At 34.0% G+C, this 25445-nt stretch overlaps 3 protein-coding genes across 3 annotated transcripts; 2 read left to right on the plus strand and 1 right to left on the minus strand.

Annotated features, from left to right (window-relative positions):
• The first annotated feature begins 1778 nt into the window (after positions 1 to 1778).
• Positions 1779 to 2663, plus strand: LOC130950311 (uncharacterized). Its single transcript, XM_057878819.1, has 3 exons — positions 1779 to 1959; positions 2085 to 2511; positions 2651 to 2663. The coding sequence occupies exons 1-3, from the start codon at positions 1779 to 1781 to the stop codon at positions 2661 to 2663; spliced, it is 621 nt and encodes a 206-aa protein (XP_057734802.1).
• Positions 2664 to 4250: 1587 nt separating this feature from the next.
• On the plus strand, positions 4251 to 4613 carry LOC130950312 (uncharacterized). Its single transcript, XM_057878820.1, has one exon. It carries the CDS (start codon positions 4251 to 4253, stop codon positions 4611 to 4613), a length of 363 nt encoding a protein of 120 aa, XP_057734803.1.
• A 7497-nt stretch (positions 4614 to 12110) lies between these two features.
• LOC130950313 (uncharacterized) lies at positions 12111 to 12999 on the minus strand. The gene is made up of 2 exons (XM_057878821.1): positions 12349 to 12999; positions 12111 to 12176 (listed from the first exon to the last, which is right to left on the minus strand). Exons 1-2 carry the CDS (start codon positions 12997 to 12999, stop codon positions 12111 to 12113), a joined length of 717 nt encoding a protein of 238 aa, XP_057734804.1.
• Between the last annotated feature and the right edge of the window lie 12446 nt (positions 13000 to 25445).

The raw sequence follows: 25445 nt of genomic DNA on the forward strand, positions 1-25445 counted from the left end.
ACAAAGTTTCATAATAAACAATAAATAATTTAAATCTACTAAAAAATAACTTAACACTCTCCTTTAATATTTGTAAACTTTTTCAAATTTTTTCATCACATAATCTACTATAAATAACACTATTGATAGAATCGTAACTAGTACGTAGTCATTAGATAGAAAAACTAAAAAATAGAAGAAGAATTATGTCTAAATTATAAATTTTTTAAACGATAAATAATTATAAGAATTTACTATTATATATATATATATATATATATATATATATATATATATATATATATAACACTAATTATACATGATAATAATTAGTCAATATTTTTAATGGAGATACTTATTATATAATTAGATAAAAATTATGTCATTATATTTTCTTAACCTTTATGACTAATTAAATAAAAATACTTGCTCATCAGTATATTATATATATAATATCTACATTAATTATATACCAATATTTTTAGAAGAAAGTTAAAAGAAGAGTTATATAAATATATATAATACTATATAAAAAATATGTTATTTTAATAAAATAGTATACTATAAGCAACTATATTTGTAAAGAAATTTTATTGATACACTATATCTATAGTATTATCATATGTTTTCACAAAAAATAATCATTAATTAATACAATATATATACTATTATATTATTATATGTTTTAACACAAATTATTAAAAAATATTTTTTCAAATCTTAATACATAAAAATAGAAATCGGGTTATTATTATTATATACTATACAAACATTTACATTCTTTTTTATTATATTATACAACCTAAAATTATATATATCATATTATTATTAATTGTAGATACTTGTTACAATTATATCAAATTTAGTTATAGTTTTAAATTATAAAAGAAGATAATAATTAATATTATTTTTCATTTTTTTATATTTAATATTTACTTTAAATACAAAAAATACAATAACTAATGAGTAAAAATATGAGTAAAAAATAAAATATGTTAATTAAAATTAAATTTATTAACTAATCAAAGGTAAATAATATTTGACAATTATTTTAACATTTAATTAAAATTTATTTTTTTGTAATGAGATTGATTAATAATTTTTTAATTATTTTTATCGTATATTGCCTAATAACTTGTTAAATGATTAATATTTTTAATTAATCTTATGTCCATACAATATAATTTTATGATAATATTATGAATCACAGTAATATAATGTATGTACTGTATAGACTTTTTTTATATTATTATTATTATTATTATTATTATTATTATTATTATTATTAATTGATATCAAATTAAATAGATCACTATTAACGTATGTATTAATTATCTACTAATAAAATTATTATATATGAATGAGAATTAGAATTATATCAATTAATATAATTAAAATAATTAAAAATATTTATGATTGATAATTAATTAAATAATATATTAAATATTAATTTTATATAATTATAATAAAAATATTTTTTAAATTAATATAATTATATATTATTATTTATTAAATACTAATTATAATATAATTATAATAAATTTATTTGGGAGGAAAAAAAAGTGAATGAGGAATTAATGCTACTTTGTTGGATGTTATGTGAACTTAGTCCATTAGTAAGATTCATTGGATTTATTACTTTGGCCCAATACACAAAACAACTTTGCTAATTATGGGATATAGCTGAGTTCAATTGTGTGAGTTGCAACCAAAGGTTAGGTAATAGAACGCTCTCCGTTTCTCTTCTCTCGTTAGCACTCCCAATCACAAGCTTCCTCATTTACCGTTGTGAGCCACCAATGAGAGGTGGTTATGTTAGGGGAGGACACTCCTGTTCCCATGAATCTCCAGAATCGTCGAGACATAATAGAGAACAACGCTCAGCTAAGAAGATAAGGAAAAGTGGAGAAGGTCTTGACTTTTCTGGAGACATGTCACTAGTTTCAAGAGAAGAAGATTGGATGGTGGAAGAAAAGGAAGGTTGTCCTAATGAAGAGTAGCCATCCAGACGATCCTTCAGTGAGGCGGTAAAAGGTGGCAAGAAGCCAGTAGCCATAGAAGAAAAGGAGAGTTAATGAAGGTAAATGGTATCTTTAATTTTATAGTTAATGAAGCTGTAATGAAGAGCTTAAAAAAGTCCTGGTGGAAAACACTCATTGTTAAGCTTATAGGAAGGAGGATATCTTTACTGGTGCTTACCAGGAGACTTGAAGCAATGTGGGAGAAACAGGGAAGTATTGAAGTCATTTATATAGGGAATGAGTTTTTCATCGTCAAATTCTTCTCTCAAGAGGATCTTGACTACGCTCTCACTGGGGGGCCATGGAAGATATTTGACCACTACCTCACTCTGAGATTTTGGAAACCAGACTTCAACCCAACAGAGGCTACCATTGACACGATGACGGCGTGGATAAGGTTGCCCAGACTTGCTATCGAATATTATGAAGATGAAATGTTGAAGAAGATTGGCAATGTAATAGGAAGAACACTGAAAGTAGACACTAACACAGCAGACAAGTGTCGAGGAAGGTTTGCGAGGCTGTGCGTTGAGTTAGACCTGTCACAACCATTGATCTCCCAATACTCTATTAATGGAGTCCACTACTTGGTGGAGTATGAGGGCATACACAATATATGCTTCTTTTGTGGGATTGTGCAAACTGTCCAGGGAGAAAAATTAGGGAGAACAGTGGCCAGAAAGTCACAGAAGAGGCACAGAGAGAAGGATAAATTCAAGTTAATGGAAGTGGAGGAGACACAAATAGAAGGGATAATATGGGAAATGCCAATCTTGACAAGGGAAAAAACGTCATTGATGGATCAGAAGAGCCATTTGGACCATGGATGGTCGTACAAAGAGGGCGCGTGGCAAAAATACGAAAAAAGGGATAGACACAGGTACAAGTAGTGGGGTGAATGGAGGAGAGATAAGGAAAGGAAATGTAGCAATTGCTAGTACGAGGTTTGCTGTCCTCGATGATGAGAACAATAACGACCCCAAAGCCAATCATGAGGGCACAGGGAATGTCCCCAACAATACAACAAGCACCCTGGCTTTAGCACCCACAATGAGCAAAAGGAAAGAGAACCAAGCATCCAAAATTAATGAGAAAGCCTATAACCAAAAAAGTCCAATAATAACCATTTCAGCCCAACCAAAATCCAATGACAATATAGGCCAAGCAACCCAACCAGGTTTTAACTCCAGCAACCCACCAGACAAAACTAAGAACCCACAAAAAGAAAAAATCCTGACCCAAACTAGAAACATAGACCAAACACTCCACAGCCACACCAATGTCCCATATATGAAGAATTCGGCAAATAATAACCCAAACCTTGGCCCCAATAATGCTCCAGAGTCACAAAACTCAGAACCAACCTTCAATTCACAAGATTCACAAATGGAAGAGACATTTGTTCCGGAAACAGGACAAATTGATGAAGCAATAGATGAGAGTCCTAAGCCAGAGCCACCAGACATGGACACAATTGATACAGAGATAATGGTTGAGGCTGCTCTTCTCTACGAAGCAAAGGGTGTGAGAGCTGGCATGGTGGAGGAGAACCAAAACCACTGGTTAGAGAATGGGAAAGGAAGCGGCCCGATAAAGGAAGGAGAGGAAGTGCCTCCTAGGGAGGATGATGCAGCTATGGAGCAATGAGGCCATCTTTTTTTTTTCCTTAGATCTGATCTGATGATTATTTTCTCATGGAACTGTAGAGGGGTAGCGAGTCAGTCCTTCACTCGTACCCTTAAGGAATATCTAAGAATGCATAAACCTGTTTTGGTCATTCTACATGAAACGAGGTGTAGTGGAGATACTGCGCGCCGTACTATTGATAGAAGTGGGTTTGCTTTTAGTCATGTGCATGATGCCAATGGTTTCAGTGGAGGAATTTGGGTTCTTTGGAATGACCCAAATATCTCTGTTAAAGTGGTTAGATCTTGTGTGTAATTCATACATATGGAGGTAACTCAAGAAAACAACGATAGTTGGATGCTAACAGCAATCTATGTGAGCCCACAAGAAAAAAATAGAAGGAGTTTATAGTCAGAGTTGAGAACTATAGCAACAGGTATGTCCAAAGCTTGGCTCCTTGTAGGGGATTTCAATGAGATTATGTGTGCCTCGGAAAAGAAGGGTGGGGGACGAACAGACTTACATGCTTGCGCAAAATTTAAAAAATGGATAGATGATTGCTGTTTGATAGATTTGGGATACATTGGGTCCAAATTTACTTGGAAGGGCCCTGTATAGGAAGGGATGGAACGTGTTTTTAAAAGGTTAGATAGGGCACTGTGTAATGTTGACTGGAGAACTAAGTTTGCGGAGGCAAAAGTTGATGTGTTAACCCGAATGCGCTCGGATTACCATCCCCTCCTTGTCACTCTAAATCCCCAGTTAGCTAGTAGGTATGAAAGACCCTTCCGATATGAAGCGATGTGGATTACACACCCTGAGTACAAGAAAACCATCAGACAGAACTGGAACTACGAGGAGAGTCTGGACAATGCTCTCATAGCCTTGTCTAGCAATCTCTATAGGTGGAACAAGGAGGTTTTTGGCCATGTTGGAAGGATGAAGAGAAGACTTATTAATCGAATTGGAGGCATACAGAGGGCTTAGGCAAATGGTAAGAACCCTTTTCTTGAAAAGTTAGAACTTCAACTTCATAAAGAGCTGGCAGATATCCTTGATAGAGAAAAAATTTTGTGGCTGCAAAAGTCCCGAGAAAAGTGGATTATTGATGGAGACCGTAACACCCGCTACTATCATACAAGAACTATTATTCGTAGGAGAAAAAACAAGATCCTTAAGCTGCGGAATAATGAAGGGACTTGGGTGGAAGACCAAGAGGAGTTGGCAAACCTAGCCATTAATTTTTTCACATGCTTGTACCAAGAACAAGGGGATACAATACAACTCCAATCCTCCAAATCCTACCCAAAGATTCAAGAGGATGTAAAACGGAATATGGATGTGATGCCCACCGGGAAAGAGATTAAAGATGCTTTTTTCAGGATTGGGTCCCTCAAAGCACCCGGGTTGGATGGCTTTCCAACCATTTTCTACAAAGAAAATTGGGATGTAATAGGGAAGAGCATCATCAATCATGTTAAGAGCTGCTGGGAAGAGCCAAGTAATATTAAAAATCACAACAAAACCTTAATCACCCTTATTCCGAAGGTTACAAGGCCAGAATTCATCACTCAATTTCGTCCAATTGCATTATGCAATGTTAGCTATAAAGGACTGTCCAAGATTTTGGTGAATAAACTTAAACCTGCCTTAATTGATAGAATCGCTCCCCATCAGTCAAGCTTTGTTCAAGGGTGAAAGATACAAGATAACATTTTGATTGCTAAAGAATTATCTCATGTGCTGAGGAGGATGAAAGGGTGAAAGGGTTATATGGCAATTAAAGTGGATTTTGAGAAGGCATATGATAGACTTAATTGGACTTTTCTCAATTCTTGCGTGGTGGAGTTTGGGGTCCTTGAAAAACTGGTTAGTATTATTATGATGAGCGTGACTTCTGTTACCTACAATGTGCTTTAGAACGGTGGAAAGACAAAGGAGTTCAATCCTGAGAGAGGGATCAGGCAAGGTGATCCGATCTCCCCGTATCTCTTCGTTATAGCGATGGATAAGCTTTCACAGCTCATTGAGAAAAGTGTGGAGGTTAATGTTGAATGCGAGTTGGAAGGCTTGGGCCGTCAATCTCTCATCTTCTATTCGCAAATGACTTGCTCATCTTTATGGAGGCTGATTTTGATCAATTAAATAATGCTATCTCTATCTTAAATGCCTTCTGTTTAGCTTCGGGACTTAAAATAAGAAATGCCAAAACTTTCCTGATTTGCTCAAAGAATGTTCCACAACAAGATAGGAGAAGGTTTGTGGAGATGAGTCATTTCCAAGAACAACCTTGTCTAGGTAAGTATCTTGGTGCACTCATATCTAATCACAGATCAGGAAAAGATAAATTTAAGCATGTCTTGCAAAGAGTCAATGACAAATTAAAAGGCTGGAAGGCTAAATGCTTAACTCTTGCTGGTAGAATTACCCTGGCCAAGAGTGTTATTACACCTATGGCAAATTATGAAATGCAACACTCCAGAATCTCGATAGGGATTTGTAATTTAATAGAAAAAAAGCAAAGACAGTTCATTTGGGGCGCATGCAGAATCAGAAGAAAATCCACTATGTAAGCTGGAACACCTTCTGCCTCTCAGAAAGAAAAGGAGGTCTTAGATTCCGAAAGCTAGTTGCTATGAACAATGCTTTCCTTCTGAAGTTGATATGGAGGATCTATACAAAACCACAAGCTCTATGGGTGCAAGTCCTAACTAGCAATAACAAGGGCAATAAATTTAATTTGGGAAAGTGTGATTACAAGCAAAAAAGCTCTCCTATTTGGAAGGAGCTCTCCAAGCTCTGGCCAAATAGGAAGGACTGTTGTTCTTGGATTTTAGGTGATGGTAAAAGTGCTCGATTTTGGCATGACAACTGGCACAATGATTTAAAGAGCCTCCATGATGTGCTAACAATACCAATCCCTGAGGAATTAGAGTACAAAGCGGTCAATGCATATGTAACTGAATCTAGTGAGTGGAACCTCCAAGCTATGCAACCATACTTAGCAGATACAATGTTAAATAATATTCAGAATATCCCTCCCCCCCAACAAAATAATGAAGAGGATATCCTTAGTTGAAAACACTCTGCTGATGGTATATTTACAGTAGCCTCGACTTATAAGCACCTAACTCGAGAAAGTAGGGAAATCACAGAGAATTGGAAGGAAATATGGAAATCGAGGGGTCCAGAAAGAACTAAAGTCTTCTTATGGCAGGTTGCTCATGATAGAATATTCACGGCCAAGAGAAGAGCTAGGCTGATGGGAACTCCTCCAGACTGTCACAGATGTCCTAATCAAGAAGAATCCACCTTACATGTGCTGAGGAACTGCACGTGTGCGGCTCTTGTTTGGAATAAGTTAGTACAGCCGAGTATTCTTACTACCTTCTTTACGGCTAATTTTAAGAGCTGGCTAAACTTGAATCTCACAAATGCCATAGGTCGTGGTAGTTCGACTAATTGGACTGATATTTTCATGACGACTTGCTGGTAGCTTTGGAAATGGAGAAAGAAAGAAATACATGAACATGCCTTCAGTAGACCTACAAATGACGGATGCATTTTAATTATTATGGAGAGTACAAGGAGGATAGAGGAGGCCTTCAAAAAGAGCAAACTTGTAGAAGTGAAGCGAGATCCAGTCATCTCAACTATAGCGTGGGTTCCCCCCACCCAGGATGGGTGAAACTTAATATTGATGGCTCAGTCCGAGAAAGTAGCAGGCAAGCGAGCTGTGGTGGGCTAATCAGAACTAGTGAGGGGGAATGGGTCGGAGGCTTCAGGGCGAACCTAGACTATTGCCAAGCCACCCAAGCAGAGCTATGGGGAGTTCATTATGGTTTACAGACAGCATGGAGTTTACGGATGAGAAGGGTTATAGTAGAGTTGGATTCTCTAAATGCAATCATGTACATTAACAGAAACCCCAGTAACAGCCATGGCCATAGCCATATAATTCGAAAGATAGCGGAGTGGATGAAGCGACTTGGGAGATCATATTCAAACATGTTTATAGAGAGGCAAATCGATGTGCAGACTGGTTAGCTAGAAGTATTCAGAGTCAATTACCAGGTTACAATTTTATAGACTTGCCTCCTTCCTATGATGCACGGACACTGACACGGACACAGGACACGACACGACACGGGACACGCCGACACGCAAATTTTAAAATCTTACATGACACGGGGACACGCATATATATAAATATAAAGTATTTTTTAGATGAATTGTAATGATATTTTGATATTTTATTGATATTAAAATATAAATTAAAATTTTTAATTATTTTTAACGTCTTATTTTAATTATATCAAGTATTTAAAATATTTTTTATTTTAATAAATAATAATATATACCATATCCAAATTTATTTTAAGAATATATGTTAAGAATAAGACTGGACATGCGAACATGTGATGGTATTTAGGTGTGTCCAAGCGTATCCGGGGAAGAATTTTTTATTTTTTATTAAGACACGGTTGGACACAGCAGACACGCGTGTCAATGAGTGTCGTGTACGAAATGTGTCCGACATGCGGACACGATAACTCAGCGAAGTGTCCGTGCTTCATAGCGGCTCCTTCAGATCTTCAGAACTTGCTTTTTGATGACTTAACGGGAGTCTCTATCTCTCGTACTATGTTTGTGTAGTCTTTTGTTTTTGGGCTTGTGCCCATATTATTACCAAAAAAAAATTATGGGATATAGCTAAAGCATGCATTGTTCTAAAAACCAGACCGGACTGGCCGGTTCAATCGAAAAAACCGGTAACCGATTACCTAGCCGGTCCGGATAACCTCAAAAACCGAATGGCAAAGAACCGATTAAAAAACCGATCGAACCGGCGATTAACCGGCGAACCGGAAGAACTGTCCGATTTTTTGGCGGTTTAATGGTTTGGAAATTCAAAAGCAAAACGACGTCGTTTTGGCTATTTAAAAAAAAAAAGAAAATGGCGGAACATAACCCTAATCTGCTAATCACTAATCACTCGACACTCAGCAACACAACACCCAAGCTCCCAGCACCCAGCCTCCCCTTTCTTCCTTCCTCACCCACCATTCACCAAGGCCAGCAGCGCTACCGCCCACCAAGTTCCAGAGACCAGATTCCAGAGCGCTCCTCAGTCGCCACCCAGCAGCGCTCATCATTAGCCACCGAAACCACTGCACAGCAGCCGCGACCACCACCGCGTTGAGGCCGCCTCCTCGTCGCCGAACCTCGCCCAGCTCGCCGAGCCCGCCTCTCATTCGCCAGTAAGACTGATTTTCTTGTCTTCTTGATTTTGAGCATGCTTCCTTGTTCCTACTGAATTCTGAGCTCGCCTGTTCTATTTGAACATGCTTCCTAGTTCCTCTGTTTTTGCTGCTTCATGAATCTTCAATCTGTTTTTGCTGTTTCTGTTTGCTGCTTCATGAATCTTCAATCTGTTTTTGGCTTTCTATTATGATGCGTTTATTGGTGACTTGGGATTGAATGATGATCATTGCAAGCAAATTGAGGCTGGGGCGTTGAAGGCAGCTGGGGAATTTCTCATCCTTCTTTTCTCTGTGTGTTTATGTGTGCTTATTTATAGAGTTATTTCTTGTTACTGTGTGTGTTTGTAATCAATAGCCAATAGTTGTTAGATTGTTATCTATTAGCTTGACAATTTTTGTAATAATGTACTGAATGGTATCTCAAAATTTCTGTGACTTTGAGAATATTTGTACTTTTTGCTGCTTCTGTTTGCTGCTTCATGAATCTGTTTAGAAATAGGGTTTTGTTGCTTCTGTTTGCTTCAGTGACGAGTATAGGGGTAATTCATTATTCATCCATTGTTTGCTTCTATTTTTTTGCCATTTTGTTCTTATTGCTTCTTGCCTTTGGTGTTTGATTTGGATCTGCCGATATGATGCTTTTCGATTTGAAATTATGCAGCTCATTCAAAATTTTTCAGATTCTGTCGCAACAGATTTTTTATTTTTTATTTTTTTTTTGCATTAATTTTCAAAATAATTTGGTTTTGTTCAAGAGTTTACAATTTTTATGGTTGGGGGATATTTTTCTTTGATTCATCATTCATGTGCTTTTGCCTTTCAAGTTTCTCTAGCTGGCTGGCTTTGTGGTATAATAGAATTTGTGGCTATATGGCTTACTTTTATTAAATTTTATTAAGTTATAAATTATTGAATTTTATTAAGTTTAATAATTTTATTTAATATTTAATTAAACCAGTTGAACTCCGGTTAAACTCCGATCGAACCAATAAACTATTAAACCAATAATTTCACCGATTTATTGATCGATCCGATTCTTGCAACCTTGAAAGCATGTGATACAGTGATAAAGATGTTTGCCTCATGCGACGAGAAGAAAGAATATGTTGTAGGTAATACTTTCTATGACGACCAATTGGTACACAAGCAAGGCACCAAATGGATTATTATGACAAGCTTCATCATAGGTGTCTTCTAAATAGAAAAATATAGGGAGTCAAGTCTCTATTAACTAAGAATTGAACAATTTAATTAATAATTATTAATTTTAAATTATTTTTTTAAATTTAAAATTTCATTAATTAAAATTAATAATATTAATTAAAACTTAACCTAATTTATTTTTGCTTTCACTCACTATTCACTATAAAAAATCACAAATCCTAATTCCCTTGCGACTCCCCATACCCGGTACCCTCTTTTGATGGAACTCTTCATGTCTCATCCAAAGACATAATCATCTCACAAAATTCATGCATCTCTACTCTTCTCTACCTTCCAAACTCCCTTCCTCAAACCCACAAACTCTTAATTTTGATCTACTTCTATAGTGATTGCTTCTTCTTTGAATCTGCCTTTTCTGGATTCTACCACAACTACTTCAACACTTTCGTCTTTTGACTCTCTATTGCTTGCTGCTTGCGACTCTTCATGGCATCTCCTCCACTCGTCGCAACGCACCATCGTGAGTCTCTCTATTGTCCACGCAACGTCATCCAAAATATCGTCGCTGGCCACTCTGCGGCTCTTCTTTTTCTTCTCCTATTTATTTTTGAATGGTTTTTTTAACTAGTTTTTTATATTTTTTTATATTGCAGATGATTTTTTTATTAGTTTTTTATGATTCTTTTTCCTATGTTTTGTATTTTTATTTTTTAGGATTTGAATGATTCTTTTTATTAGTTTTGGATGATTCTTTTTCCTATGTTTTGTATGTTTTATTTTCTTGCGATTTAAATAATTCTTTATCTTATATTTTGGTGTTTTTGTTTTATTTTTTAGAAAGAGGAATTAGAGTGCATAATAAATATTTAAAGATAAATTAAAATAAGAAGAGACAATTAATAATTATTAATTTTATATCTTTTAAAAATAATTTAAATAACCACTGATTAATGTTAATTAGTTAATATAGAATATAATTTAAAAATATTTGTTAACTTGTTTTTGGCTAAATTCCTCTTTGTCCCGAGCGAGATTCATCATGAATTTTCTATATCCATCACAATGGGGAGAAACCTACATCTATATAATAAAGTAAGATAACAACTTGACCTTGATTGGGGGATATGATCAATTCACGGAAGAAGATCACTTTAATAAAGATGTTTACATGTGTCATGTTATTATTGGACATTTTTATTAAATTGTTAATAATTTATTTTTTTAATAAATCAGAACAAAATCAGTTTATTATAACAATAATAATACAATTATTAGACATTAGACCCGATTTAATCTGATCGAATTATATAATTTAAACTGAATATCTAAAACTTTTTGATAAAAAAACAAATATATTCCTGATTTTTTATTTTGTGGACATTTAAATTCCTAAAAATTTAAAAATACAATTAAATCTCTAAAAAAATGGGTTTATTGTTATTGTTATAAAAAAATGGGTTTGATTCTAATTTGTTAAGAAATTTGAAATAATCGGTTCATTAATATGTTCAAATAATAATGCGAAACGTAAGCGTCTTTACCAAAAGATGTTTTAAGCATTTTTATGGGAGCATTCTCTTCATGGAATCAAACTTTCCGAGCATCTCACATTGTGGCGTTTCCTAGATATACCCTCATTGATGAAGCTGTCTGGCGAATAATTTTTTTGTTTTATGCATGTAATAACTTAAATTTATAACAGATTAATACTTAGTCTTCCACAGATTAATACTTAGTCTATTCAACTTAATACTTAGTCTATTCAACTGAAGAATATTGTGAATGAAAAAAAAAATGTTTGCCTCAAATGAAGTCACATCAAATTCAAATCCTAGCGTAATGCGTGAGATGTGTGTGTATGATCAAAAAGACAAAAAAAATCATGGGTTAAGCTTTTATATTTTCATCAAATTAAACGTAAAGCTGCATAAATAATAAAAGGCAAACACATACATCCTAAAACAAAGAAACGCAGTCTTAACATCAATTTTAAGCAAAGGCAACAAAAATCAAAGGAAACTATATATTAATTTATATGCTTAAGATCCCAAATGCATCAAGATAAGAAAACGGTTGTGAGGGCCATCTCGGACTCTATGGATGCCTTGAGTAGCTTTAAGCCCTGTAACACATTAAAACTCAGGTGCAGTCTACTTCACATAAAGTTGATATCCGAGAGTCATTAAATAATTTGACTAATTTGAATAAATTTTCGTCTAACGATTCTCAGATATTAACTTCTCCGTAATTTAAAGTTGGAATAGGTTGAAATGAGATGAGTGCAAGAGAGATACCTCTTTCATGCCAAGTTGAACAACGGTTTCTTTCAAGACACCAACATCCTTGACATTGAGCTGATTAAGCATGGTGATGCCTGATATGGTTGACATAGGCTGAATGAGAAGATTATCCATGATCATGTAAGTTATTACTTCTTTCACAAACCCATTATTATTGCTGTCATTATTAGATGCCGCCGTGGCCGTGAAATTCACTTCCCTCGTCATACGCCCACGGCACGTGGCACAACTAGAATTGTACGCACTTGTTACAGTGCTGCTACCGCAATAAAGGAAAGGGGACGAGCTAAACGAGCACGTGTAGAGTTTTGGAGTTATCTGGGACTGGGAGTGGTTTATAGCAGCTGAATGGAGGAGGCCGGAGATAGCAGGTGAAGAGGTAAGAATGGTTGGATTAAGGATAAGATCCTTAGATAGGTTTGGTTGCCAGTAAACATGGTTGAGGTTTTCAACGCTGGAATAAAGATTTCCCAAGCAACCAACGGCGGCTTCCTTGGTTAAAAGTTTGATGACGGTAGCAAGGGGCAACTGAAGCAAGGTGAAGAGGAAGTCCACAACATCTTTAGAGGCTTCTGCAAACACCACTTTCTTATTCTTTGTGTCTATCAGAAGCTTCAAACTCAAATTACTAGTACTAGTCGTCATTCTGAGGGTGAATGTGAATGATAAGGGAAACTAGGGTTTATATACAGGGAGACACTAACGAAAAGATGTCGAGGTCTTTTTTTTTTTAAATATTTTTAATAATTAAAATTTTATATATATTATAACCGATTTTAAATTAGTTTAAATTTATTTTTTTTTTAAAAATAATTATAATATTTTTATTATAAAAAATAACTAAAATATTTATATATATTAATTTTAAAAATTTTAATTCCTAACTATATCACAAGAAGAAAAAGATTAGAATTAGAATTTTAAAAATTAATATATATAATAAATATATTTTAGTTATTTTTATAATAAGAATATTGTAGTTATTTTTATAAAAAATAATATTAATTTAAATAAATTTAAAATTTGATTTATTATTTATTTAGTTAAATTAATTTATTTGACTTAATTTTAATAAAAAAATAAATAATTTAATTAATTGTATATATTAAATTTTAATTATTAAAAAATACCTTTAAAAAATATTTTAAACGTCTTGATATTGAAATGAGTAGTTTGTGATTTATTTTTTATGATATCGTAAAAAATTTGATGTAATACCTTAATATTGAAAATGAAAGTGTTTTACAAAATTCTGGTTCTAACTTTAAATATTCATGAACACAATACGTAGAGGACGAATTCGAATTTTTTTAATATTTATAAAGTAACACGCACTGTGTTATTTAAATTAAAGTATTTAATATTAAAGTGACAATACAATTGTCAATACACAGCAAATTGTAAAGATACAAATTGCGTATTGTGCATTCAAAAATGCTGCGTATTATTGTTTTTTGAGTAAAAAATTATAATTCAAGTAGTATAAAAGGAGAAACGTGTTAGGATGATTAAGTATGAGAGTATTTTATTTTTTTAAGAACATAAGAATGTAAAAATGAAAAGAGGTATTAGTTTAAAAATATATTTTAATGGTCAAATCTTTTTTCAAATATTTAAGAGTGTAAATTTTGTTTGTGAGAATTTATGTGATATTATTATTCCTTTTACAATAATATATGAAGAATTTAAATTAACAATTAAAATTATTTCCAGCTTTAAATATATATTTAAATTATAAACATAATCAAATTCGAACTTAGATAGTTAAATTCAAAAAACGTTTAATTTATATCTAAATTCAAATTATAAACATATATTTAAATATATTTACATTTAAATTTAAATATATACCTAAAACCAAAATATAATTGACGTCAGATTTAAATATGTATTTAAATTAAAAAATACTTAATTTTAAATTATAAATATGTAGTTTATTTATATATTTAAATTTAAATATTTAATTAAAACCAAAATATATTTAAAGTCAGTTTAAGATCAGATTTAGATATAAATTTAAATTCAAAATATATTTTTGAATTCAAATTTTATTTAAATTTAAATTTAATTTAAAATTAAAACCAAAATAAATTTAAAGTCAAATTTATATATATATATATATATATTTAAATTCAAAATATATTTTAAATTTAAATTATAAATATATATATTTAAATATATTTAAATTTAAATTTAAATTTATAAATGTACCTCAAACATATTTAACGTCAAATTTACATATATATTTAAATTCAAAATATATTTAAATTCAGATTTAAATATATAATTAAAACTAAAATATATTTAAATATCTATTTAAATTTAAATTTTTAAAATATAAATTAAATTCACAATATATTTATTGTCAGATTAAAATAACTTAAATTAAAAAATATATTTAAATTTAAAATATATTTAATATTAATTACTAATTAACATCATCATCATCATCATTCATCTAAACATATAATAAAAGTATAAACTCTAATTATATATTTTTTTCTCACTACTAATAAATATTATTTAATTTAAATAATAAAATAAATATTATTATTATATTTTTTCTACTTCATATTAAAAAAAATTATATAATTAATCTACTAATTACATTACTATTATTAAAATAATTTGTTTATTTTTGGAGAAAAAAAAAAGCTTGACAAATGCACCATTGAAGTCTCGTACAGGAGGAATTATAGAATCATTGGAGAGTACAAAAATGGCAGAAGAAATGGGAACTTGAAAGTGTGAAACTGGGGTTAAAGGTTGATCGTTCCAGTGGCTAAGAGAAGGGGGGTTGAATTTTAGCCCCTTTTTTTGTTTGATTACACTTACTGGTCTTTGAGGAGACTTTTTTATTTTTGTCTCATCCCTAGTCACGAGACTTTTATTTTTGTCTCGTCACTTGGCACGAGATATTTTTTTAATTTTAGCTCCTGTGCAGTAAAAATAGAAATAGAGTAGAAGAGAGAGAAAATTACACCCAGATATATCCTGGTTCAGCTGCTAAGTGCAGTGCAGCCTACATCCAGTCTCCATCACAACTATGATGGAATTTCACTATAATCAACCTGATTACAAGCTGTAAAGTGCTAACCCAACTTACAAGGGAATTCCTACAGAATCATGAAACACAACATAGATGAACAAATGAACTCTAAGGACATCTATGGCTTTTTCTTTTAATTTTACACTCTCTGCCTTTTTCCGCTCTATGGCTTTTTCATACAAACCTCATTGTTTGCCTTTTTCCATGAGACTCAAGACATGACAAAATTAAACAGAAAAATACTAAACAGAATACATTGAAGGAGAAGAAAATCTGTAAGCTTAGATAGCTATGAGAATCTTGTGCGTAGCACTCTCACTGCTTACTTCTAACTCCTTGAATCAAACCGTGACTGTTCACCCCCTTTTATAGAGAGGAGAAGCGTTCACAGTTGAAACCAAAACCAAGCTTAACTTCTTTTCCTTCAAAACAGAACCGGTTCGGCCACAGAGAGATAAGAGGTAACTCATGCAAAACCCAACATGCAAATACCTCTAGTTCTTCCTTGATCATCACTCTTCATCAATCAGAGCGCTCCATCCTTAGCTTGCTCTCCAAGATGGATTTCTGGCTATTGATGCTTCATGATGATGATGGCTTCATCTGCTCCAATTTCTGCCTCTTCCATCACTTTGCCACTCTAGCTACTTCTTGTGGTGGTTGAGCAGAATCAGAGACAAGCCATGCCTCCAAGAATCTCCTCCTTGCTGGCCGAATCTCCTTCTTTCTTTTTGGGTATGAAGAGCTCGAGATTACCTCACCAAATCTTACTATTTTGGTGAAAATCTCAGCCACAGCATACTTTTATTTTGTTTTTTTATGTTTTCTTGCCATCAATTTGATGGTCTTGGTACTAGCTCCTTCTTCTTGTTGTTGGTAGCTTGCTAATGCTTCCATGTTTCCTGATGGAAATGACCGAGAGAGAGAGAGAAGAAAGAGTAGAGAAAGAAAAAAGAAAAGCAAAGCTATGAGTATTATCAAAAATAAATTAATTAGGTGCAACTCTCCATGTTTTGTGTGACAACGTGTAGACTTCCATCAATGCCATCAAATCACTTTGCTTTTTCTCTTTCATGTTTCCAAGACAATTAATACAATTTAAATAAATTTAAAATTCTTTCCTTAGTGGGAGATTGGTGTCCGTGAAAACATGCAACTATATAACAAAAATTAGATTTTACCATGATGATAAAAGAATAGCTTAAACGTTGGGCCCATTTTCTTTTTTAATTTTGGACCAACCTATTTGGTCTTGCACCAACAATTGATTTGGGCTTACACCATTAAATCTGACCCAACTATCACAATAAAAAATTCAGCCACATATTCTTATATATATTTTTGCACAAGGCTGAATTTTATTTCTCTATTGGGCTTGCTATTTTTTCGGCCCGACACAAAATCTGCACAACAAAATTATTAATAAAGTAAGTATGAATTAAGATCAAATTAATAATTTTGTAATTAATTATTTTTAATAATATTTGTTCATCATCAAATTAAATTAGAGTTTTCCAAACTCATCAATATCCCCCTTGATGACAGACATTATCAAAAATTAAAATAGAAAGAAATTAAAGATTAGAGTATAGAATACTCCCTTTGAATATTTGAATTTCTCCCCTTTCTAATTGTCACATGACTCCCCCTTAATATATGCTGTTTTTATCAAGGAAAGTACTAACCTGTAACAATTTTAATCAAGCCTAAAGTAACAATGTTATTCAGCATATCCATTACATGACGCTGAATGCTTGATTTATGAGCAGTTTTGAATGATATACAAAACTCATTTGTTATCAATAATTTGATTTTCTACTCAAACTTAATCAATAAAAATTTTTGAAAATAAATTGCTGTTTAAAAATATTTTCCAATCAAATCAGAGCAATCATACTTATGGAAAGAAAATATTTTTAATCATGACATGATCATAGCAAAAATTTTTTAACATTTATTTTTCATACCCAATGCTTAAAGAAACTGCCAAAAATAAAGTTTTTAGCAAGCATGTTTATCAAGATGAATTAGATGTATATTCCTAATCCAAAGCTTATTCATCAAGATAAAGCTATCACAAGAATGCATATTAATAACCAACCAGGCAGCCACATGATCAAGACAAATGCATCACAATTATAATCAATCAAGCATTATGCATTATCAAGCATTAGGTGTATCCTTTTTAACAAGTGTGATCATGAATTCTCAAAAGAGAATTTCATCCCCTGTTTTTCAGTTTCAATTTTCAGCACTTTCTCCCCCTTTTGTCATCAAAGGGGCACCTGCAAAAAGATTTTGAGATAGAAAATAGAGTATGCTAAATATAACCCAAAAGTGTCCACAAAGTATCACAGGGTTATAGTACTAACAGTATCCAATCCCAACAAAACAGAGTATCAAATTGAGCCTAAGTAGGACTGGCAATTCATACCCTACCCGCGGGTACCCAACCCGGTCCAACCCGTTCGGGTAGGGTAGGCTGCGGGTAGGGTAGGGTACGGGTTTAGGGTGTACCTTACCTGCACCTCATATATAACACATATTTTATAAAATTTCTCTATATAGTGAAGGAAGTGAGAGTTGAACCCACAACTTCTCTTATGTAATGACTTATAATAAGTAAACAACCACTAAACTAGTTAGTTAATTTAGTAATTTAGAGCATTAATTTTTTATTTTTTATGTTATTAATACGTATAAAATTCGAAATGATTGAATTTTATATTTACTTTAAAAAATTTAATATTTCTGCGGGTAGGGTAGGGTAGGGTAGGGTTTAGAATTTTAGGGTGCGGGTAGGGTTAGGGTTGAGAGATTCTCAACCCGCAGGTAGAGTAGGGTAGAGTTTTAATAAAATTTTCAACCTGCGGGTAGGGTTAGGGTAGGGTCCAAACCCTACCCTACCCTACCCATTGCCAGCCCTAAGCCTAAGTATGCCAATCTAAAAAAAAAAGAAAACAGTAATTAATCATCAGAGAGATTAAAAACAGATTCTTCAGCGCCTTCTTTACTGGCAACACCCAACTTGTCCTCAAGATTTTCCAGCATCATCCTCCTTGTAACTCATCCTCCCTTAATGACTGAAACCTTATTCTCAACAGCTTCATTTGTTAAATCAACTTCAAAATACTCAAAAATGCTGGTGAGAAACATGTCATATGGAAGACTAGCCTTTTTGGTATCATTTACAGATTTCCACATATGTCTTATCATAAGATATGCAAAGGAAATTTGAGAAGAAGTAACAAGAGCAAAAAAAAAACAAGAAAGTCAGAAACTGTTATCCGGTGGCGTGAAACCACTTTGTGGTATGAGAACATGAGATATGAGTTTGTAAAGGAGAATTGTCTTATCTGGACCGAGTTTCGTGAGATTTGGATTCGTGTCATCCATTCTAGAGAGACTTTCGCAGGTTTGATTTAAAGCTTTCTTGTAAGTGATCCCAATCTGTAAATCCCATTTCTTGGACATGTGTGCCCTTGGTCCCTTTTTTGTAGTCTAGAGCCATCCCAATGGTTGCAGTATCAAGGATTATGTGAACTTCCTTCACATGTGAAGCAGTGATGTCCATTGAAGATTATCAAACAGAGAAGAGATATGGATCCCTTTGTTGGTGAATGAGTCAAGATTGACGAGGTAAGTGGCGCAGAGATGGCGCTTTTCCAGAACTTCATTGTAGAATTCATAGGATGCACAAGAGTCAAACCTAGACAGATCATAGTGAAAGTGTGATTTTTGGAACTTTTTTCTTGAAATCCCATGTCTCCAAGTTCGCTGGCTCCTTGGTGTTATTCAAGACAGACCCTTTAGACTTCTGAGCACTGCTTTCGGGTGTGGTTCTTTTTGGTGGTGAGTGTGATGGTGATGGAATGGTGGAAGTGAATGATTCTTCTTCTACTTCAATGCTTGGCTCTTTGTTCTTCCCACTTTTTCTTGAACTTTTCTGAGCAATCACCTTAGTGTGCATGGTTTCGGTCTGTTTGGTTGGAAGTGAGGGAGAAGATGAATGGAGATGAAAGTTGAAGAGAAGGCTGAAGGGTGAGGTGAGTGGAGGGATATTAGAGATAAGCAATAAATGTGGAGTGGAGAGAGAACCAAGGGAATTAAATGTCCATTAAGTGGCGGTTAATACCCAAGGGTTTTCTCTTTTATTTGAAATAAACTGAAAAGTGGTTTCCTTGAATCAAGGGATTAGTTGAAGGAAAGATTTGATTTGACACTATGCTTCTTTCAATAAGATTTGATGAGACAACAAAGAGATTTTGATTTTCAAAAAATGAGGAACTAACATAACGGTCAGAGTGGGGTCAAGAAAATTTAGTGGGGCCCATGAGAATTGATTTTTGGCGCTGTCTCCCCCTTAATCACAGCCCTTCCAACATGCTTTTATTTTTATCTCGTCCATTCCTACGAGACAAAATTGAACAGAATCAATATTTCACAAATTATCAACAGAAACAAGATCAATCATTCCCAAACTTTTTCTTAATAAACAGAATCTGTCTTCACATAGGAGTTTTGTAAAAATGTCAGCAAGTTGGTCTTCAGATTTTACAAATTGAATATCAATAGTATCTTTTTACACATGTTCTCTAATGAAATGATATTTAATTCCAATATGCTTGGTTCTTGAGTGCAAAACAGGATTTTTTGAAATATTTATAGGTGGAGAATCCATTCCTTTGTTCATAAATGCGGTCAGTTCGTCTCATTAGGGAATCGTTGTCTATCATTTAGAGATTTTTGGCTGAAGAACGTCTAACTAAATCCTAATCGCACAAGTACCAGTCCTGTACCGTTGCGGGGATTACCCCTGGGTCATATTAACTCATGTTATCACAAAATAATGGTATAATATCGATCTTTAATTTGTAATCTTCCAACTGTGTTTTTAACCAAATTAATTGTGAACAACATGCAGATGCGGATATATATTCGGCTTCAGCTGTGGATAGAGCTATTGTGGCTTGCTTTTTGCTTGACCACATATTGAGTGAACTTCTAAGGAAGCAACACATGCCGGATGTACTTCGTCTATCCACTCTATCCCCTGTATAATCTGCATCACAAAACCCTACTGCACAAAAATCATCAGATTTTGGATACCATAAGCCATAATCACATGTTCCCTTAATATATCTAATGATGCACTTAACGGCCGAAAGATGGAATTTCTTTGGGTGAGATTGAAACCTTGAACATACACCCATACTTTGAACAATATCCGGTCTAGAGGATGTAAGATACATTAGTGAACCAATCATTCCTCTATACCGTGTTTCATCCACATCTTTGCCATCATCATCTTTTTCAAATTTAGTGTTTGGATGCATTGGAGTTTCCATTGGTTTGGAATTTTCTAGGCCAAATTTCTTGATTAATTCTTTAGCATACTTTCCTTGGTGAATAAAGGTACCACTAGGAGTTTGTTTAATTTAGAGGCCAAGAAAGAAGGTTAGCTCTCCCATTAAACTCATCTCAAACTCGCTAGTCATGAGTTTTCCAAACTCTTCACACAAGGATTCATTGGCCGATCCAAACACAATATCATCCACATAAACTTGAACTAGAAGTATATCATCATTAGATGCTTTAATAAATAAAGTTGTGTCCGTGGTACTCCTTTGAAATTCATTTTCCAATAAGAAGGCACTAAGCCTTTCATACCAAGCCCTTGGAGCTTGCCTAAAGCCATAAAGAGCCTTTGAAAGTTTGAAAACATGATTTGGAAAATCCTTATGTTCAAAACTGGGGGGTTGTGCCACATACACTTCTCTATCAATAAAGCCATTAAGGAAAGCACATTTAACATCCATTTGAAACATTTTAAAGCCCTTATGGGCAGCATAGGCTAGAAGCAACCTAATTGCTTATATTCTAGCTACCAGAGCAAAAGACTCATCAAAATCTATACCCTCTTCTTGATCGTAACCTTGGGCCACTAGTCTAGCCTTGTTACGAACAACTTGTCCATCCTCACCAAGTTTATTTTTAAACACCCACTTAGTACCCGTAACTTTCTTACCATCCGGATGAGGTACTAGTGTCCAAACCTCATTCTTGTCGAATTGAGTAAGCTCTTCTTGCATGGCTTTGACCCATGATGGATCTTCAAGAGCTTGTTTCACATTGTTAGGCTCCATTTGTGACAAGAGTGCAAAGTTGATTGGTTCGGATTGTCTTTTGGTTGAGGATCTTGTTGTCACTCCTTGGGAGGGATCACCAATGATGAAGTCATGAGGATAACCCCTCGTTGACTTTCATTCTCTAGGCTTCCTTTGTGGTGTTGAGCTTTGATGAGTTTTTGTTGGTCTCACTGTTTCAGTTTTTCGTGCTGGCTCAGGAGACAAAATGGAAATGTCTCCTTCAATCTGACGAGACAAAACTGGACTGGAAGATTCTTCAATTTGGGCAGACTTGGGATTCTCTTTGCTTGTTCCAGCTTCTTCACAATCTGAATCATTATCTATCACAGTGCTGGGAATTAAATTAGAATCACAAAAAGTAACATGTATGGATTCCTCTATGGTTCTATGTTCTTTAAGGTAAATCCTATAGGCCTTGCTAGTGGTGGAGTATCCAATAAACATTCCTTCATAAGATTTTGGATCAAACTTACCAAGATTTTCTTTGTTGTTAAGCACAAAACATTTGCATCCAAAAACATGAAAATACTTAAGATTTGGAGGGGTTCATTTCCATAGTTCATAAGGAGTTCTTTTCAACCCTTTTCTAATTATTGTTCTATTCAAAATATAGCATGCTGTATTTACAGCTTCAGCCGATAGAAATTTAGGAACCTCATTCTCACATAACATAGCCCTTGTCATTTCTTGAAGGCTTCTATTCCTTCTTTCAACAACCCCATTTTGTTGAGGTGTTCTAGGGCATGAAAAATTATGAGTAATTCCAAAGTCATCACAGAATTTTTCAAAGTATTGATTTTCAAATTCTTTTCCGTGATCACTTCTCAAATGGGCCACTTTTAAATCTTTTTCATTTTGAATTTTCTTGCAAAGGGTTGAGAAAGCATGGAAAGCATCATTTTTATGAGCAAGAAAAAGTATTCAACCAAATCTAGAGTAATCATCTACCACTACCAAACCATAGTGTTTACCTCCTAGACTTTGAGTTCTTGTTGGACCAAAAAGATCAATGTGTAACATCTCTAATGGCCTTTTGGTTGAAATTCCATCTTTTGGTTTAAAAGAGGATTTAACTTGTTTGCCTAATTGACAAGCTTCACAAGTAAGATCTTTATCAAATTTGATTTTAGGAATTTCTCTAACCAGATTTTTCTTTACTAGCTTAGAAATTTGGTACATGCTAGCATGACCCAACTTTCTATGCCATAGCCATTTTTCAGATTCAAGAGATGTAAAACATGTTACATTTTATTCTTTCAAATCCTCAAGAGTTAATCCATACACATTGTTGCATCTTTTGGCTTCAAAAAGAATATTCCCAGTTTTTTCACAAACAACCAAACACACAAATTTTTTAAAAATCACTTCAAATTCTAAATCACACAATTGGCTTACACTAAGTAAATTATGTTTCAAACCATTTACAAGAAGAACATCATTTATACAAGATGAAAAACTTTTACCAACTTTTCCAACGGTCACTATCTTTCCTTTACCATCATCACCGAAAGTGACAAGTCCTCCATCATATTCATCAAGCTTTATGAAGAAGGTTTTCTTTCCGGTCATGTGCCTAGAGCATCCACTGTCCATGTACCACATATTTTCCTTCCGTTTGGATGCTAGGCACACCTACAAAACAAGCTCAAGTGACCTTAGGTATCCAAATCTTCTTGGATCCTTTAACGTTAAACCATCTCCTATGTCTCAAACCATTGTAATAAAAAACAACTTTGTACACTTTGTCACCAATCATTCTTTCACCGAAAAAACATTGAATGGGAAAGTGTCCATTTCAGTTGCATAGTCTACAAAACTTTGGAGTTGCTGATTTGTTAAAGTAGGTGGGATCTTGAAACCTTGTGTCATTAGAAGATGAAGCTTTATTTTCAAAAGAAGGTTTCTTATTAATTTTGTAAAACCCCAAACCAGCTTTATCAAAGAGTGGTTTTTGACTAGCAATATTTGATTTAAATTTTCAGAACTTTAAGTAAACTTGGCTAAGTCATTTTCAAAATTTTTAATCTTTTTCAGCAACTTTTTATTCTCCTTAAAACAATTAACATATGCGACAACAGAATGGTTACTTTCACAACTTCTAAGTTGGGCTTTTAACTGCTTATTTTCTTCAACTAAATCACATGCAGTTTCGGCCTCCCTTAGCTTTTCTTTGAGAAAACCGTTTTCAGTTTTAAGAATGATAATTTGCTGTTCAAGATCTTGGTTATCAAGTAGAAAACATCTTATTTTTTCAGAAAGGTGGTCTATCATAAGATAAAGATCTTCAGTGTTAGGGTTGTGAAAGACTACCTGATCTATATGATCTGCCATGAAACATGGTTGTGACTTGGTCTCGAATTCTTCATCATCATCTGAGTCATTTTTCAAGTCGTCTCATGATGCCATCAGTCCCTTCTTTTTTCCTCTTTTTGGTTTCTCCTCCTTCTTTAACTTGGGACAATCAGATTTGAAGTGCCCCATTTCCTTGCAGTTGTAACAAATTACTTTGCTAAGGTCTTTCTTCATTTTTTTTGAGCTGCTGCCTTTGCCTTTAAACTTCATCACTTTCCTGAATTTTTTGGCAAACAACACAAATTCATTTTCAGAGGAGTTATCACTGGATTCATCATTCAGGGGGTTAGTTACAGAGGAAAAAGCAATTCCTTTCTTTTTTGACTCTTTCTTCAAATAAGTATTTTCAAAAGTAAGAAGGTTTCCTCTCAAATCATCAAGTGTCATGGAATCAAGGCTACTGCTTTCAGAAATAATTAAAGCTTTTGTTTCCCACTCTTTAGAGAGACATCTTAGCACTCTTCTCACAAGTACAGAATCAGAGTGTGTTATTCCCATAACATCCAAGCCAACAGTGATGGTGTTGAACCGTTCGAACAGTTCATCAATAGATTCTCCTTCCTTCATTGCAAACATTTCATACTCTCTGTTTAACATGTCTATCCGAGTCTTCTTTACAATTGTGGTTTCTTCATGAGTGATTTGCAATTTGTCCCAGATTTCCTTTGCCGTTGTGCATCGTGATACCCGTTGGTATTTCCCGAAGCTGATAGCACAATTGAGTAGATTTACAGCCTTGGCATTTAGCTCAACCTTCTTTCTATCTTCCTCGGTCCAGCTAGCTTCTGGTTTAAGTGTGACTACTCCTTCAGCACTTGTGTTGGTTAGAAATTGGGGACCTTCTAGGATGATCTTCCAAAGTCTGTAGTCTACTACTTGTACAAAGATTTTCATTCTCTCCTTCCAATAGGTATAGTTTTTCCTATTGAAAAGAGGCGGTCTGTTGCTTGACTGTCCTTCTGTAAGGTTGTAGGACACTAGATTTGAGCCACTGCTTTCTGCCATGTGGATCTTTTCTCTAAGCTGCAAAGCTTGATCTCTTTGAGACCAGGCTCTGATACCAATTGATGGTTTCAGTGACTAAGAGAAGGGGGGTTGAATCTTAGCCCCTTTTTTGCTTGATTACACTTGCTGGTCTTTGAGGAGACTTTTTTATTTTTGTCTCATCCCTAGCCACGAGACTTTTATTTTTGTCTCGTCACTTGGCACGAGATATTTTTTCAGTTTTAGCTCCTGTGCAATAGAAACAGAAATGGAGTAGAAGAGAGAAAAAATTACACCCAGATATATCTTGGTTCAGCTGCTAAGTGCAGTACAGCCTACATCCAGTCTCCATCACAACTATGATGGAATTTCACTATAATTAACCTGATTACAAGCTGTAAAGTGCTAACCCAACTTACAACGAAATTTCCACAGAATCATGAAACACAACATAGATGAACAAAGAAACTCTAAGGACATCTATGGCTTTTTCTTTTAATTTTGCACTCTCTGCCTTTTTTCGCTCTATGCCTTTTTCATACAAACCTCACTGTTTG

Source organism: Arachis stenosperma, chromosome 9, assembly GCF_014773155.1.
Source record: "Arachis stenosperma cultivar V10309 chromosome 9, arast.V10309.gnm1.PFL2, whole genome shotgun sequence".
Lineage (NCBI taxonomy): Eukaryota > Viridiplantae > Streptophyta > Magnoliopsida > Fabales > Fabaceae > Arachis > Arachis stenosperma.

Bases quoted from the DNA above. Each gene is read 5' to 3' on its own strand.
- LOC130950311 (XM_057878819.1), top strand. From the start codon at position 1,779: ATGAGAGGTGGTTATGTTAGGGGAGGACACTCCTGTTCCCATGAATCT. The intron at 1,960-2,084 runs GTTGTCCTAATG...TTAATTTTATAG, and splicing joins GATGGTGGAAGAAAAGGAAG to TTAATGAAGCTGTAATGAAG.
- LOC130950313 (XM_057878821.1), bottom strand. From the start codon at position 12,999: ATGACGACTAGTACTAGTAATTTGAGTTTGAAGCTTCTGATAGACACA. The intron at 12,177-12,348 runs GTATCTCTCTTG...AATGTGTTACAG, and splicing joins TTCAACTTGGCATGAAAGAG to GGCTTAAAGCTACTCAAGGC.
- LOC130950312 (XM_057878820.1), top strand. From the start codon at position 4,251: ATGGAACGTGTTTTTAAAAGGTTAGATAGGGCACTGTGTAATGTTGAC.